At 58.1% G+C, this 13,482-nt stretch overlaps 1 protein-coding gene across 1 annotated transcript; it reads left to right on the top strand.

Annotated features, from left to right (window-relative positions):
- Positions 1 to 1,981: 1,981 nt before the first annotated feature.
- Positions 1,982 to 10,127, top strand: PDIA3 (protein disulfide isomerase family A member 3). The gene is made up of 13 exons (XM_051628443.1): positions 1,982 to 2,197; positions 2,285 to 2,363; positions 3,557 to 3,674; positions 4,081 to 4,188; positions 5,048 to 5,177; positions 5,618 to 5,734; positions 5,865 to 5,990; positions 6,511 to 6,693; positions 7,224 to 7,332; positions 8,083 to 8,211; positions 8,842 to 8,921; positions 9,390 to 9,447; positions 9,719 to 10,127. Exons 1-13 carry the CDS (start codon positions 2,043 to 2,045, stop codon positions 9,836 to 9,838), a joined length of 1,512 nt encoding a protein of 503 aa, XP_051484403.1. The 5' UTR covers positions 1,982 to 2,042; the 3' UTR covers positions 9,839 to 10,127.
- The last annotated feature ends 3,355 nt before the right edge of the window (positions 10,128 to 13,482 follow it).

Below are 13,482 nucleotides of genomic sequence, written 5' to 3'. Positions count from 1 at the left end.
TTCAACGGGGCACGGGGGCGGGGGGGGCTCCTGGTTGTTGGGATCTTCTCAACTCCACCTCCCTCTAGCTTGTGTTTTAAATAAATCCGCTTGCTCCAGGGCTTCCCTCTGCTGCGATGTTTCAGCCCGGTTAGTCCGGCTGCTTTGGGAATTGCTCCGGGGCTGGTGGTGAGTGCTGGGAAGAGGGTCCAGGCACCTTGGGGTGAATGGGACCTGGGGGTCTGTGCCCGTCCCCAGGCTGCCCTGCCTGCACTGCTTCGGGCAGGGCTGTCCCGCAGCGCTGCCGTGTGCCCCGAGTCCTTCTCACCATCGTCACAAGCAGAGGTTCCTGGCGCAGCGACCAGAGCGGGGTGACCGGCCCTCCCGAGCAGAGGCAGCTGGGGGAGCCCTGCACCTCCCACCCGATCTGGGCCGGGGAGGAACGGGCAGGTGGGTGCGGTGCTGGCAACGCCGGTGCTCTGCTCCACGGGCCCAGCTACACCCAGGGATCTGATCTGCAGCAGTATTTGCCTATGAAGCTGCTTCATGCGACCAGGCCAACGATGGCTACATCCCAGTGGGCACCTGCAGCCCCCCAGGTCTTTGCCTTCATGCCAGACACCAGCTCCCCAGAGCTCCCACACTGTTCCCCCCCACAGCCTGGTGCCTGGGCCAGGGTGCCGTGGGTCTTTCAGTCCTGATGTTCTTGATGCTACGTTGCTGAATTCCAACTGGGAATTCCTGCTTCCCCTGGCAGTAAGGGGGCCGTTCCCAATCCCCTGGCAGACGAGCATGCCCAGGCTCTGAGCCGTGGTACAGACGGTGCTGCCAGCCCCGCTGGGTGTGGGGCTGATTGCCTGATGGACACCCCTCCCACCCCGCCAGCCTGGCTCTGCCCTGCAGCGCTGCTGGAACCTGGAGGCAGGGCTCTGCTGGGCATCTCCTAGGGGCCTGGCAGTTTCCCACCCACTGCCAGTGTCCCATCAGCTCCATCACCACTGCCATGCATCCCTGCAGTGCTGGGCACTTGGCACCACTGTCCCCTAATTTCCTGACCTTTGTTCCTAGATCACCCTCTGTGCTGCTCAGGCCACCAGGATCTCATGAAATATTTCCTCCTTGGTTCTTCTTTGCTTCACTTTCCTAGACATTTGCTAGTCTGGTCTGGTTCTGGATTCTTTAGTAGCAAAATATTTTTTTCTTATTATTATTTTGTTTCTACAACCGGGAAGATCAGGTTTGTTCAGCCCTGCAGTTTGAAGCACCATCTCTAGAGCCTCCCCTCATTCCCGGGGGTGTTCGGGGAGCTCTAATTCCTCCTCTGCTCTTGGAGGAAGCGCGTGGTAGCAGGGGTTTGTGATTGCGGTGTGGAGAGCGTCCCGCAACGGGCGTCGTTACCAGCGCGGGGCCGCGCTGCCGAGGGAGCAGGGTGTGCCCGGTACTCCCGGGGGTGAAGGGGCCGCTTCTGGCCGGGCAGCACGAGCTGCACACGCGGCTGGCGTGACCCGGCCCCGGCTGGGCGAGGAGCCGGCGAAGGGCCGGTCCCGCCGGTGCTCCGGGCTGGCACAACGCCCTTCGTGTCACGGGTGGCTGTCACCGGCAGGCGGGCGGGGGCTGCGCCCGCCACGCTGGGGTTTTAACAAACGCACGACGAGTAAATGAATGAACCCCCGGGACCGGGACCGGACGCCGTGCGGGGGCGGCGCGCCTGGGCCAGCAGCCGAGCCCGCGGCGCGGCCCAGCGCGGGGGAGCAGGGGCGGGCCGTCCCGGGAGCGGCCGGGCCCGAGCAGCCCGGTCCCGGTCCCGGTGCCGGTCCCGGTGCCGGTGCCGGTGCCGGTGCCGGCCCGAGCTGCGCCCAGACCCGGCGCTCAGGGCGGGGGCGGGGCCAGCGGCGGCCCCGCCCTCAGCGCTCGGCAGCCCATTGGCCGGGGCTGGCGTGACTCGCTGCGCGGCGCCCAATGGGGAGCTGCCACACGGCAGATCCGGCTGGGGAGGCGGGACTTCCGGCCTGCGGCCCCCGGCGCCTGTTCAGCCGCCGCCGCCGAGGGAGCCGCGCGCCGCCATGTCCGGGCCGCGGCCGCTGCCCGCCGCGCTGCTGCTGCCGCTGCTCGCCCTCGCCTCCCGCGCCTCGGACGTGGTGGAGCTCAGCGATGCCGACTTCGAGAGCGGCCTGGCCGAGCGCCCGGGGCTGGTGCTGGTGGAGTTCTTCGCGCCCTGGTGAGGGTCGCCGGGGGCGGGGCAGCGGGCCCGGCGGGTGGGGAAGGGGCGCCCCGGGCTGGCCTCACGTCTCCGCTCCCACCCCAGGTGCGGGCACTGCAAGCGGCTGGCGCCGGAGTACGAGTCGGCGGCTACCAGGCTGAAGGGGATCGTGCCGCTGGTGAAGGTGAGGACGGGCCGCGCCGGCGCTCCCGGGGCTGGGCCCGCCGGGAGCCGGCCCGGGCGGAAGCTCCCCCGCCGCAGCCCGCCCCGGGCCGGCCGGTTGTGACCGTCGGACGCTTCCCAGGCCTTTGGAGCTCTGACGGGACTTGTCTTTGTGAAACTTGGGAAGGGTCTGGAGCACAAGCTTTATGAGGAGTAGCTGGGGAAGCTGGGGGTGTTCAGCTGGGAGGAAATCCTGCTCTCTGCAGCTCCCCGAAAGGAGGTTGGTTGCTTCCCCTGGGTAACAAGCAATAAAACAAGAGAAAATGGCCTCAAGTTGCCCAGAGGAGTTTTAGATAGGATATTAGGAGCAATTTCTCCCCTAAAGGGCTGTCAGGCCCTGGCCCAGGCTGCCCAGGGCAGGGGTGGAGTCCCCATCCCTGGAGGGGTTTCAAAGCCCTGGAGATGTGGTGCTGAGGGACACGGGGCAGGGGTGGCCTTGGCAGTGCTGGGATAACAGTTGGACTGGAGGCTTTTACAGGTCTTTTCCAACCAAAACAGTTCCATGATTTTAAGGATTAGGTGCCAGGGAACAATCTGGAAGCCCTGCAGGGGCTGCTGGCCCACAGCAGGTGGGCAGAGCACGTGGGGGTGCTGTGTGGAGGGGCTTGCCCTGACTGAGGAGGGAGCCTCCCCCCAGCTGTGTAACCCCTCTGAGAACCAGCACAGTGCTGTGCCTCATGTTGCTGTCCCTTGACTTACAACATAAGAGTTGGTGTCCCAGAGCTTTTTTCCACCAGAAAACGTGTACAATTTTCTCAAATCAGGGTTGTCCTCTTCCCTGTGGGAAGTGCTGTGCCCTCCCTGCAGTTGAGGTCATCCTGCAGGAGCTCTGGGATGGATGGAGGTGCTGAGAGCAGTTGATTCTTGTTAAGCCTGTCATGGAGTACAAGAGTTGACCCTTTCCTCTGTTTTTTTTTGTGTGTAGTCTGGCCAAACCCACAACTGCTGCTCACCCTTCCCCACTGGTGATTCTCCAGTTTTGTCTTTGCTGCCGCTTTGCGGCTCCACGCGGGGTGTGTGAGGGGAACCCAGCCTTGGTTAAGGAGCTTTCAGACCCTCCAGACCCCACAGGAGGTCACGGGGGCAGCTGGAGAGCTGCCTCCTTGGTGTGCTCAGGGGGCTGGGTCACTAGGAGCTGCGTTTCTCTTCCTTTAGGTTGACTGTACAGCCAACTCCAACACCTGCAATAAGTACGGAGTCAGTGGATATCCCACCTTAAAGATTTTCCGTGATGGAGAAGAGGCAGGAACCTATGATGGGCCCAGGACAGCAGGTAAGAGCTTGTTGGCAAGCTCTTGGCTTGCTGGAGGGCAGGTCTGGGGACAGCAGATGGTGTCAGGGATGCTGGTGTGTACAAAGGAGGCTCCCACCTACACACACACACCCTGCCCTTGCCCTTTCCAGAACTCTTTGTGCTGGCAGAGCCCTGGGTGTTGTTATCCCTTAAAGCTCTCCTTTAAAGGTGAAGGTCTCTCCATTATCTTTAATTCCCTTGTTGCGCAGTATCTGGCAAATGCTGGGAAGGTCACTGTGAAGTTGGTGGTAGCAGTCCCTTCAGTTCATGTCCACTATCCTTTGGGAGAGTCATGTGGATTCTGCAGAAATGGCTTTAGTGTTAAAAAGATTGAAAAATGTCCCATGGAACTTGATACTGATCCCTTTGATCACTTTTCTTGAAGATGGGATTGTCAGTCACCTCAAGAAACAGGCAGGACCTGCGTCGGTGGCACTCGGTTCTGTGGCTGATTTTGAGAAATTCATTGGTGATAAAGATGCTTCTGTCGTGGGTGAGTAGACACAGCACTGAGATGAGGGGACACCTGGCTCTGGGAGGGGTCTGGGGAACCCACTGTGATGGAGCAAGAGACAAAATGACAGGCTGAGTGAGAGAAATTCCAGATGGACGTGAGCAAAGAAGTCTGATGATGAGAACGATAAAGCTCTGGAATGTGTCCAGAGGGGTTTCGAAATGTCCAGTGGGGTTTTCAAAACTGGGCTGGACAAAGCTCAGAGCAACCTGATCTGGCTGTGAAGCTGGTGCTGCTCTGAGCAGGAGGCTGCACTCTGTGACATATGGGGACTCCTTCCAACCTTTCTTCTTTTTCTCCTTTTTTTTTTGTCTTTCTGTGATCCTTTGTTTGTCTGTCAGACCTCCTGGCACCACAGCCTGTATTTCTTCAAAATTTGTTGCTCTTTTGACTGGCTGGAAGCAGGTATCTTTGGGTTGCTAGAGAGGACAATGGGTGCTGTCTGGTGACACTGGTGGGCTGTCCCCATCCTATGATGTGGCTGTGGCTTACAAGTGACAATAGCAGCTTTCCTTGTGCAGGTCAGGTCCCATCTTACCAGTGCAGCCAGATGAGTGTTGATGAGCCCCCAAGCTGGTCTGTGTGAAGCAGCAGTGGCAGCTGCTGTCCCAGGTGGTGTCACATAGTCACAAAGGGACATCTTGGTGCTCAGGGGACAGCTGCCTTTTGGGGCAGGCTCTGGAGTAACTTTCTGCTGGTGGGAGGGAAGGGTTCCAGTAAAAACGGGAGAGAAGCTGCAGAAGATGGAGGCCATGACATGATCTGTGACTCAGTTCAGGGTGATCTTGGGCACAGTGTGGGTGCTGGGGCAGCTGGGGTCACCTCTGTGTCTCTGCAGGCTTCTTTGGAGACCTGTCTGGGGATGCTTACTTAGAATTCATGAAAGCTGCCAACAACCTCCGAGATAACTACCGTTTTGCACACACCAGTGAGGAGCAGCTGGTGCAGAAGTATGAGGAGGATGGAGAGTAAGTTGTTTAACGTGAGGATTTCTTTTTTCTGAGACATTTGAGGCAGATTCACAGATTCTGGTTGTCAACTCGGTTCCCTTTCTGAATGGACCTTAAGGTCTTGTTCCTCCTCCAGTGGCATGTCTTGTTTTAGCTCTTTGGAATGGAGATGGAAAGGTACAAATGGCTGCAGCTCTGGAGGGCTGGTGCCTACCCCTGGGGAGGTGTCTCAGCAGGGGTGCTCAGTTTCCCCCTTGCTGGCTGTGGCCTGAGTAACAGAGCAGGGTCTGGCAGGAAGATCTAACACAGCACTGCCTCCAAAAAACCAGGCAGCCCTGTTGAGGCTACAAACTGTGCGTGGGGTGGTCACTGGAGATGGGCTCCTTACCTCATCAAGCTCCTGTCCTTGGAATCCTAGGGATGGTGTAAACTAATTCAGGGCACCTGGTTTCCTGCAGGGGCATCATCTTATTCCGTCCTCCACGCCTGACAAACAAGTTTGAGGACAGCTCTATCAAGTACACAGAAGACAAAATCACCAGTGGGAAGATCAAGAAATTTATCCAGGAGAACATGTGGGTTCCTCAGGGCTCCTGGTGACGGGCACTGAGTTCTTGGGTGGGCAGCCTGTGCGGTGCCAGCCCCTTTGGGAGGGCATGGGTCTGACAGTGGAGCTGACGCTGTTGACGTCTGTCTTGTTGATAGCTTTGGCATCTGCCCACACATGACTGAGGACAACAAAGACTTGATCCAGGGGAAGGACTTGTTGGTGGCCTATTACGATGTGGACTACGAGAAGAACGCGAAGGGATCCAACTACTGGCGCAACAGGTACGGGCGGTGGGGCCTGTGTGCCTGGGCTGGGTGCTGGTCCCTGGCTCAGCTGGTGGAGCTTCTCCTGTTCTTCACAGCTGGATCCGTGTCTCCTACAAAGCTTCCAGCTGAGTTTCTGACTCAAGCTGTTGGGGTGCAATAAGTGTCCTTTGAAACCCACCTGCTTGTTTGGGGATCCTGAGTCCTTAGACCTGAAGCACGAGCCTCCTTAGGGCTGCTGAGTGGGGCTCTGTCCCTTCCCCAGTGCCTGGGGCCCTGATGGTTGTGCTGGTGGCTGGAGGATGAACACACACCATGGTTCACAGGTCTCCTTCACAGCAGAGACAGACTCACTCCTCTGCTGCTCAGCACCATTTCTGTAGGACTTGCCTGTGCAGAACACGTCCCACCACTGCCTTCCTCCTCCAGTGCACTCTTCAACTTGAGGGGTGTTAACGTCATGCAGAAGATAATGTTCCAGGGAGTCATGCTTTGTGTTTTTTGTTTTGGTTTGTTGTTTTTGTTTTTTTCCCCTCAGAGTTATGATGGTTGCAAAGAAGTTCTTGGATGCTGGCCAGAAACTGTATTTTGCTGTTGCTAGTCGGAAAACCTTTGGCCATGAGCTTTCAGAGTTTGGTCTGGACAGCAGCACAGGGGAGGCCCCAGTTGTTGCCATCAGAACCACCAAGGGAGAGAAATACGTCATGCAGGAGGAGTTCTCGTAAGTTGCTGAACTTGGCAGCCTTGCCTCTCACTTGGTGGACTTTGGTCTGGGGGTCTCTGGCCAGATTATACTCAGTTAGCTTGGAGGAAACAGGAAAGCTGGATGTTCCAGCTGGAAGAAACGATTGCTGGGTCAAAATGGCTCCTGCTTGTGTGTCTTCCTGCCCTCCAGGGAGGCTGCAGCCCCTCCTGTTACACAAAGGCAGAGAGTTGCTAACCAGACACATATTCTAAGTGTCTGGTTAGCAACTAAGATGTGTTGAAGGGCACAGGAAACAGTTGTGCCTTGGGGAAAAAAAGGCATTGTAGAGTGCTGGGAGGCCTAAAACAGACTGGGCTCTGCATCCAGCCTCCCATCAGAACTCCAGGGAATCTTTCCACTGGTTCTGGAGCCTTCCAAGCCAGCCACAGACTGGCGCTCTGGGACGTGCAGGTGGCATCTGTTCTGTGGGTGGAGGGAGCTGAAATCAGCCTGGGGAGGTTTCCCTGCACATCCTGCATGTGGTGATGGCTGTGCGTCGCTTCCAGCCGCGACGGGAAGGCTCTGGAGAGGTTCCTGCAGGATTACTTCGATGGGAACCTGAAAAAGTACCTGAAGTCAGAGCCTGTCCCTGAGAGCAACGACGGCCCCGTGAAGGTGAGTGTCCTGTTCTCTGCTGGGGTGTCTGGAGAAGCTTCTGCTGGGATGGATGGAAGGAGAATTCCCTCCCCTGTTGTGTTGCAGTTTTCTGAGCCGGGGAGAAGCGCAGCTTGCAGTTCTTACCCCGGTTTGTTCCCTCAGCCCAGTAACTGCTGCTTCATCACTCCAGGGACATGCTGGACCAGTGGATGCTCTGGGAGGTGGGAGGGCCCACAGGCTGTCCTGGCTGGTCCTCCCTCTCAGCCTGGCTTTCCAGTGTGTCACTGCACTGTTTCTAAGGAGTCAGGTGTTGATCTCATCTCCGGGGGTGGTGTAACTCCTGCTTTTTGTCCTTCACAGTGAATTCTGCCCTGAAGGAAAGCACTCAGGGCCTGGCTTTACAATGAGGCCTCATGAGGGAGGGGAAGGTTGAGGGTGGGTGGGGGTGACCTCAGCCAGCCTGGCTGGGCTGATCCCTCAGCCTGGAACTTGCTGGGGTTAAAAATAAATTATTTTGCCCTCCTCCTGTGAGGACACCAGATGCACACCTCACTTGCAGGTAGTGCTGGCACCTTCTGACAGGTTTTTACCTGCAATTCGAGGACGTTGCAGCTCGGTGGAGAGTGGTGTTTGGTGCCGTTGGTGCTTCCCGTGCAATTCCTGCCGCGGCCACGGGAGGGCCGGGCTGTCCTGGGCAGAGCGCGGCGCGAGGGGTGAAGCAGCCCCGCTCTGCTGGCAAAACTGACCTGCGTGATCAAATATTATCAGGTGGTGGTTGCTGAGAACTTCGATGAAATTGTTAATGCAGAAGACAAAGATGTTCTGATAGAGTTCTATGCACCCTGGTGTGGCCACTGCAAGAATCTGGAGCCCAAATACAAGGAACTGGGGGAGAAGGTAGGTCTGGGACACAGCTCTATGCACACTAGAATTGTGCAGCACTAAACAGTCCTGCAGGTTCTGTCTGCCCAGCCTTTATGATACTGGGGCATGACTGCCTCCTGAGGACTATGAGTTTTGGCATCTCCTGTGAATTCAGAAGTACATTAGCAGGATCTGGAGCATGGCAGCAACTACTCTTGTAGGTTTTCCCTGTGCCCTTCGCTGTAGAACATAAATAGTCCCTGATTCAGTGACTGGCCTCAACTGGCAAAGCTCCTTTCTGGATCTTTTACCTCTGCATGATGATAGTTTCCCATCTGGTGAAGGATAACACTGCCCTGCACACTTCCTTGAGTGGAGTAAAGAAATCTGCTCTCCCAGATCTGACCAGCCTCACTGTGCAGGGCCGCGGGTGCTCTGGCTGCAGCAGGACAGCTCAGGCACCCTGGGAGGTGGGTGCATGCAGCTGGCTGGGGGGCGTTGATCCCTCTGCCCCAGGTAGGCAGAAGAAAACAGCTCAGAAGAAATTTGCTCCCCTGTAGCATACTGTGTGTGCTGTCTGCTGACATCGGTCTCTTGGATGGTGTCAAAAGGTGATTTCCTGGTGGGAATGACTGTGGATTAACAAGCTCTTTCTACCAACAGCTCAGTAAAGACCCCAATATCGTCATTGCCAAAATGGATGCCACAGCCAATGATGTGCCTTCTCCATATGAAGTCAGAGGGTAGGTCCTGCTGTTGTCACACCACTGTGTGCCCAGCAACCAGAGCTGAAGGAGTCTCTCTGGGGGGGTGGGTGGGGGACACTGACGTTCCCATTGCTAGGCATCTGCTCAGAGTACAGAAATGGGGAGTGGAAAGGGGGTGTTCAGCTGCCTTGCTTCTCTGGGGTCCTGGCTGTGTCTGGGGCCTGTCCTGCTCAGCCCCTTCTGCTGTGGTTCTGTTCCTGGCCCTGCAGAAGTGGGCTGGGCTGGTTTTCCTGAGGACAGCTCAGTTAGCAAGCTGGGACACAGCTGAGCTTGGTCAGCTCTGCAGGCACGGCCAGGCTTTTGAAGGCCACAGCTGCTCGGCTCAAAGCTGCTGGAGCTGTTCCCACCTTAACCCAAAGGCACGTGGGGTGCAAGTCCCTTTGGTGAGAGGCTGAAAGAAAGCAGAGCACGTTAGGAGCTCAGGTGTCTCTTCTCTCTCTCCAGCTTCCCCACCATCTATTTTGCTCCTGCTGGGAAGAAGCAGAATCCAAAGAAGTACGAGGTGAGTCTCTTCCTGCTTTGTACAGAGGTGAGGTAGGATCCAGGTGTCCAAACACTGCTGAGCCTCCCCAGGGATGGGGGCAGCACTGCCCCAGCAGTTACCCTGGGAACGCAGCTTTGGTGCCTGCTGGGATGTTCTGCCTCCTGCAGCCCCATGGGGACAGCTCTGCCCGCAGCCACCCCGGTCTCCTCCCTGGCACCTGAGCCCCCCTGAGTGCCAGGGGTTCCGGGGGGAGCACGAGCTCTACCTCATTGTCCTGTGCTTCCTGCAGGGTGGCAGAGAAGTGAGTGACTTCATCAGCTACTTGAAGCGGGAGGCAACCAGCACTCCTGTGCTGCAGGAGGAAGATAAACCCAAGAAATCCAAGAAGAAGGTGAAGGAGGATTTGTAAAGTACCCACTTGCCATCCTGTCAGGATGAGCTCTGTGTGAATTGGGGAAGCACTGGGCAGGCTGGGGCCAGTTCTGGGTTGTGGAGAGCCAGTGACCCTGTGGGTTGAGGGGACCCAGCTGCTGTATCTAGTTCTATTTCATTTTCTGCCGTCTCTTAGCTGCACTGCTGTGGGGCGCCCCAGGCTGATTTGTTTTGCAGTTTGGGAGGGGGTGGGGGGTAGGGTTATTTTCTAATTTTTTTTGTACATTTGGAGAAGTGAAACAATAAAACAACCCCCTTACAAACAAGTGTCCCTGTCAGACCCAACACCAGGATCGTGCTCTTCATAGGCAGCAACTTTGTGTGATGCCAGTTTTCATTCAGAAAGGATTAGGCACACATCCTCATTGTGCCTGAAGGCTCAGCCTTTAGCCTACTCTTACTCAGCTACCAGAAGTCCTTTCAGAATGTAGCAGCTGCCCCTGTCCCAGTGTGCTATGCTTCAGATGCTGTATTTATGCAGATTTTGGGCTTAGGGACTCTGTTCGCAAGTGCTTTTGCTGTCTGCATGCTGCCTGAGGGCAGTGCTGCCCTGGCAGGTTTACAAGTACTGACCACTTGACCTGACTGGCATGTTGACCAGCACAGGCACACACAGCTGTCTGGTCTAGGGCTTGCTCAGCAGCAAACAAGCAGTAGCAATAAATTAGGTTTTAAGCTGGTACAAATGTAGCCAAGCGCAGGGGACGGGTGCTGCTGGCTGGGTGCTCTGCCCAGCCACGGGCAGGGCCCAGGCTGAGGGTGTTTCTCACAGCCTGTAGGCATGTGTGTGGTTGGGGCAGCTTGGGCCAGTTAATTCTAAGATCATTCCAGGTCTTGGTAAGAAAGCGGCCTGGTAGTGGCTTTCTGCTCAAGAGGGAGAGGAATAGGCTCCTCTGCTGCAGTCAAGGGTGGGGACTGGGGACTGTCACTGCCCTCCTCAGGGTAGGGGCAGCCCCACTTCCCTTCAGCCTAGACTGTGCTGAGGAGGAGGGTGAAGAGAGGGTAGGTGAACAGTGAGGAGCTGCTGCTGGCTGGGGGGTTCCTCGGGCTGCCTGAGCTGGAGGGAGGAGCAGCAGCCCCGAGGCACTGCTGTTGCAGCAGTTACCATGGTAAGAGCCAGTCTTGCTTTCTCTGTGGATTTCTCCCCCACAGCTCCAAAGGCTGTGTACCAATTATTTATTGCTGCTGGAATTCTCCAGGTACAGTAGATCATACAACACTCAGCACAGGCTTCTGTCTACAGCAACTATGCAGTACAAGAATTTCTTCCCTAGATACATGGTGGCTGCCCAGGTGTCCCTGTGTGCTGCAATTAAACAGAAGCTAATGAAACACACATCTGAGGAAGGACTCATTGATGGCAGCAGGACCTTCCTCAACCTCTCCCTTAATCTAGCACACCCTCAGGGATCTGCTTCCTCCACCACTTCAGGGGCAGATCCTGATAAGCAGGAAAAAAAGCACTGCAGCAGCAGTTTGCCTAGGAGCTCCCGCTTCCTTCAAACTGCAGGATCAGGTTTTTGATGTGGGACAGCTTCTGGTGGAGATATTCACAGCGCTGCTTCTCCTGCTGGTAGCTGGGGTAAGTCTGAAGGGGAAAAAATAAAACCTACAGATCAGCTCTGGGAGGGAGCCCAGTCCCTGCCCTGCATCCAGCCTCACCTCCTTGAAGTGCCTGTACTCCTGCAAGATCGTGGCTTCAAGGGCCTGAACGCAAAAGAGGGGGGTGAGCAGAGCTGGAGCCTGACTGACCGTGCCATCAGGCCCCGGCTCTCCTGCTTGCCTTGCGTTCCTCTGTTCCTCGTTTCAGCCTCTTCATCCTGGCTCCCAGCTGCAGGAACCTGCGGCTGGCGCTGCCCACGCGCCCGTGCAGGCACCGATACTCCGCGTAGTCGGCGCCGAACGCGGCCTCGTACGCCCTGCGCTGCTCTGCCGAGCAGATGGGCTGGTAGGTCCTGCTGCGACCAGGAGAAGCTCGTTCCCCAGACCCGCAGACCCTGGCTCCCGGGGCTGGCAGTGCCCAGGCCCTCGGGCAGGGAGCAGGCAGGGCCGTGCCCAGCTTGCAGCCCTGCCCTCGGCCTGCCCGGTGCTTTGGGGCTGCAGCGGGGCAGGGAGCCCAGCTCTTACCGCAAGTAATCCGGGATCTCTGCTAAGGAGGAGCCGCTCGCCTGGGGCCGGGCATCTGGCAAGGAGCAGATCACCAGGGTTAAAGCTCCTCTGGAAAACCTCAGCCAGAACCTGTCCTGTCCCTGGGCTTGCTGAAACAGCCCCTTCCCCAAAACAGAGCTTGCAACTGCACAGCTCTGGTGGGCATGGAGCCCACCCAGGAGCCCCTGGGGAGCCTGGCAACAAGGGTGTGCAGGGTCTGTCCTGCTTGGGACAGGATGCAGCTGCAGCAGAGATGGTCCCAGGTCATGAGGCTGTGCAATTCACCCAGGCTTGCACTGCCCCTGTGTTAGGCTTTGGTGTAGGGACCAAGGCACTTTGCTTGCCAGGAGCCCTGTTTTGGGCCACCCTCCTCCTCCCGGGGCACCCTGGGGTCTGGTCCAGCTTCTGCTGTGACAGCTGGCAGGGCTGAGTCCCCCGGGGCTGTGTCCTGGCCTGCTCCCCAGGCAGACCCTCACCTCCGGGGGCACAGAGGTGCTGCACCGGGTGCGGGACACTCTCCTCCCAGTCCTCGCCTGCCTCCTCCTGGTTCTCGGGGCTCCCTGGCTGTGCAGGGTGGCTGCTGGGGGGCAGAGGCCCGGCCCCCTGCTGGCCCCGAGCTCCCGGCTGCCGTGTGACAAGTGTCTGCAGGCAGCTCTGGTGCTGCTCCCGCCAGCCAGGGCCAGATGCTGGTACCTGGCATCTCTTGTTGGCTCTTGGATCTGAGAAATCCAGCAGTGCCAGGCGCTTCTGAAAAAGAAACTAGCTCTGCCGCAGGCCTGTGCTGGACCCCAATGCTGGGGCCTGGTGCTGCAGGTCCCTCAACAGCTTCAGCCTGCTCAGGGCCACTGCATCCCTCCATCTGTGTCAGTGCTCAGGCATGTCCCTTTGGGATGCAGTTCCACTGAGCTGGGCTCTCCCCATGCACCTGAACATGGGGATTTCTGCAGCACTTACCACCCCCGGGAGGTTTTGGCCAGGGGCCTGAGGGGAGCTGTGCTCCAGAGCCTGCTGCAGAGGCACCAGAAAGGATGGAGCTGAGGGTGCACAGTCCTGGTTCCTGGGGTACAAGAGACAGCAGAGACCAAGGCTGGGGAATATGTTTCCAAACACCGAGTACCCGGGACTGAAAGCAGCCCACGGACAGACCCCAGCAGTGATCAAGCACCCCCAGACCCCACTGCCCTTGCTGCTGCCCACCCCAGGGCACTGCTCTACCTGCTCTGCAGCAGGGCAGTCGGCTCCAGGGCTGCTTTCCCTGGCCAGTACGGCTCCCGGCGCGCTCGCGTCCCCACCACGGGGTAGCAGCAGGCAGCGGGATCCAGCTCCGCAGCCTGGAGGGAGCAGGGCAGGATGCGCACCCCAGCAGCCGCCGCAGCCGGCTCCCTCACCTCCGCCAGCCGCCGCGCCCCGCCGGGCCCCGCCGCCGCTGTCCCCTCCGGCCGCCGCAGGAACTGGTGCTTGTGGCGGGGCCGC

Source organism: Apus apus, chromosome 10, assembly GCF_020740795.1.
Source record: "Apus apus isolate bApuApu2 chromosome 10, bApuApu2.pri.cur, whole genome shotgun sequence".
NCBI lineage: Eukaryota > Metazoa > Chordata > Aves > Apodiformes > Apodidae > Apus > Apus apus.
This window is presented reverse-complemented; position numbering and strand designations above follow the sequence as displayed.

Bases quoted from the DNA above. Each gene is read 5' to 3' on its own strand.
- PDIA3 (XM_051628443.1), top strand. From the start codon at position 2,043: ATGTCCGGGCCGCGGCCGCTGCCCGCCGCGCTGCTGCTGCCGCTGCTC. The intron at 2,198-2,284 runs GTGAGGGTCGCC...CTCCCACCCCAG, and splicing joins GTGGAGTTCTTCGCGCCCTG to GTGCGGGCACTGCAAGCGGC. The intron at 5,735-5,864 runs GTGGGTTCCTCA...TCTTGTTGATAG, and splicing joins AAATTTATCCAGGAGAACAT to CTTTGGCATCTGCCCACACA.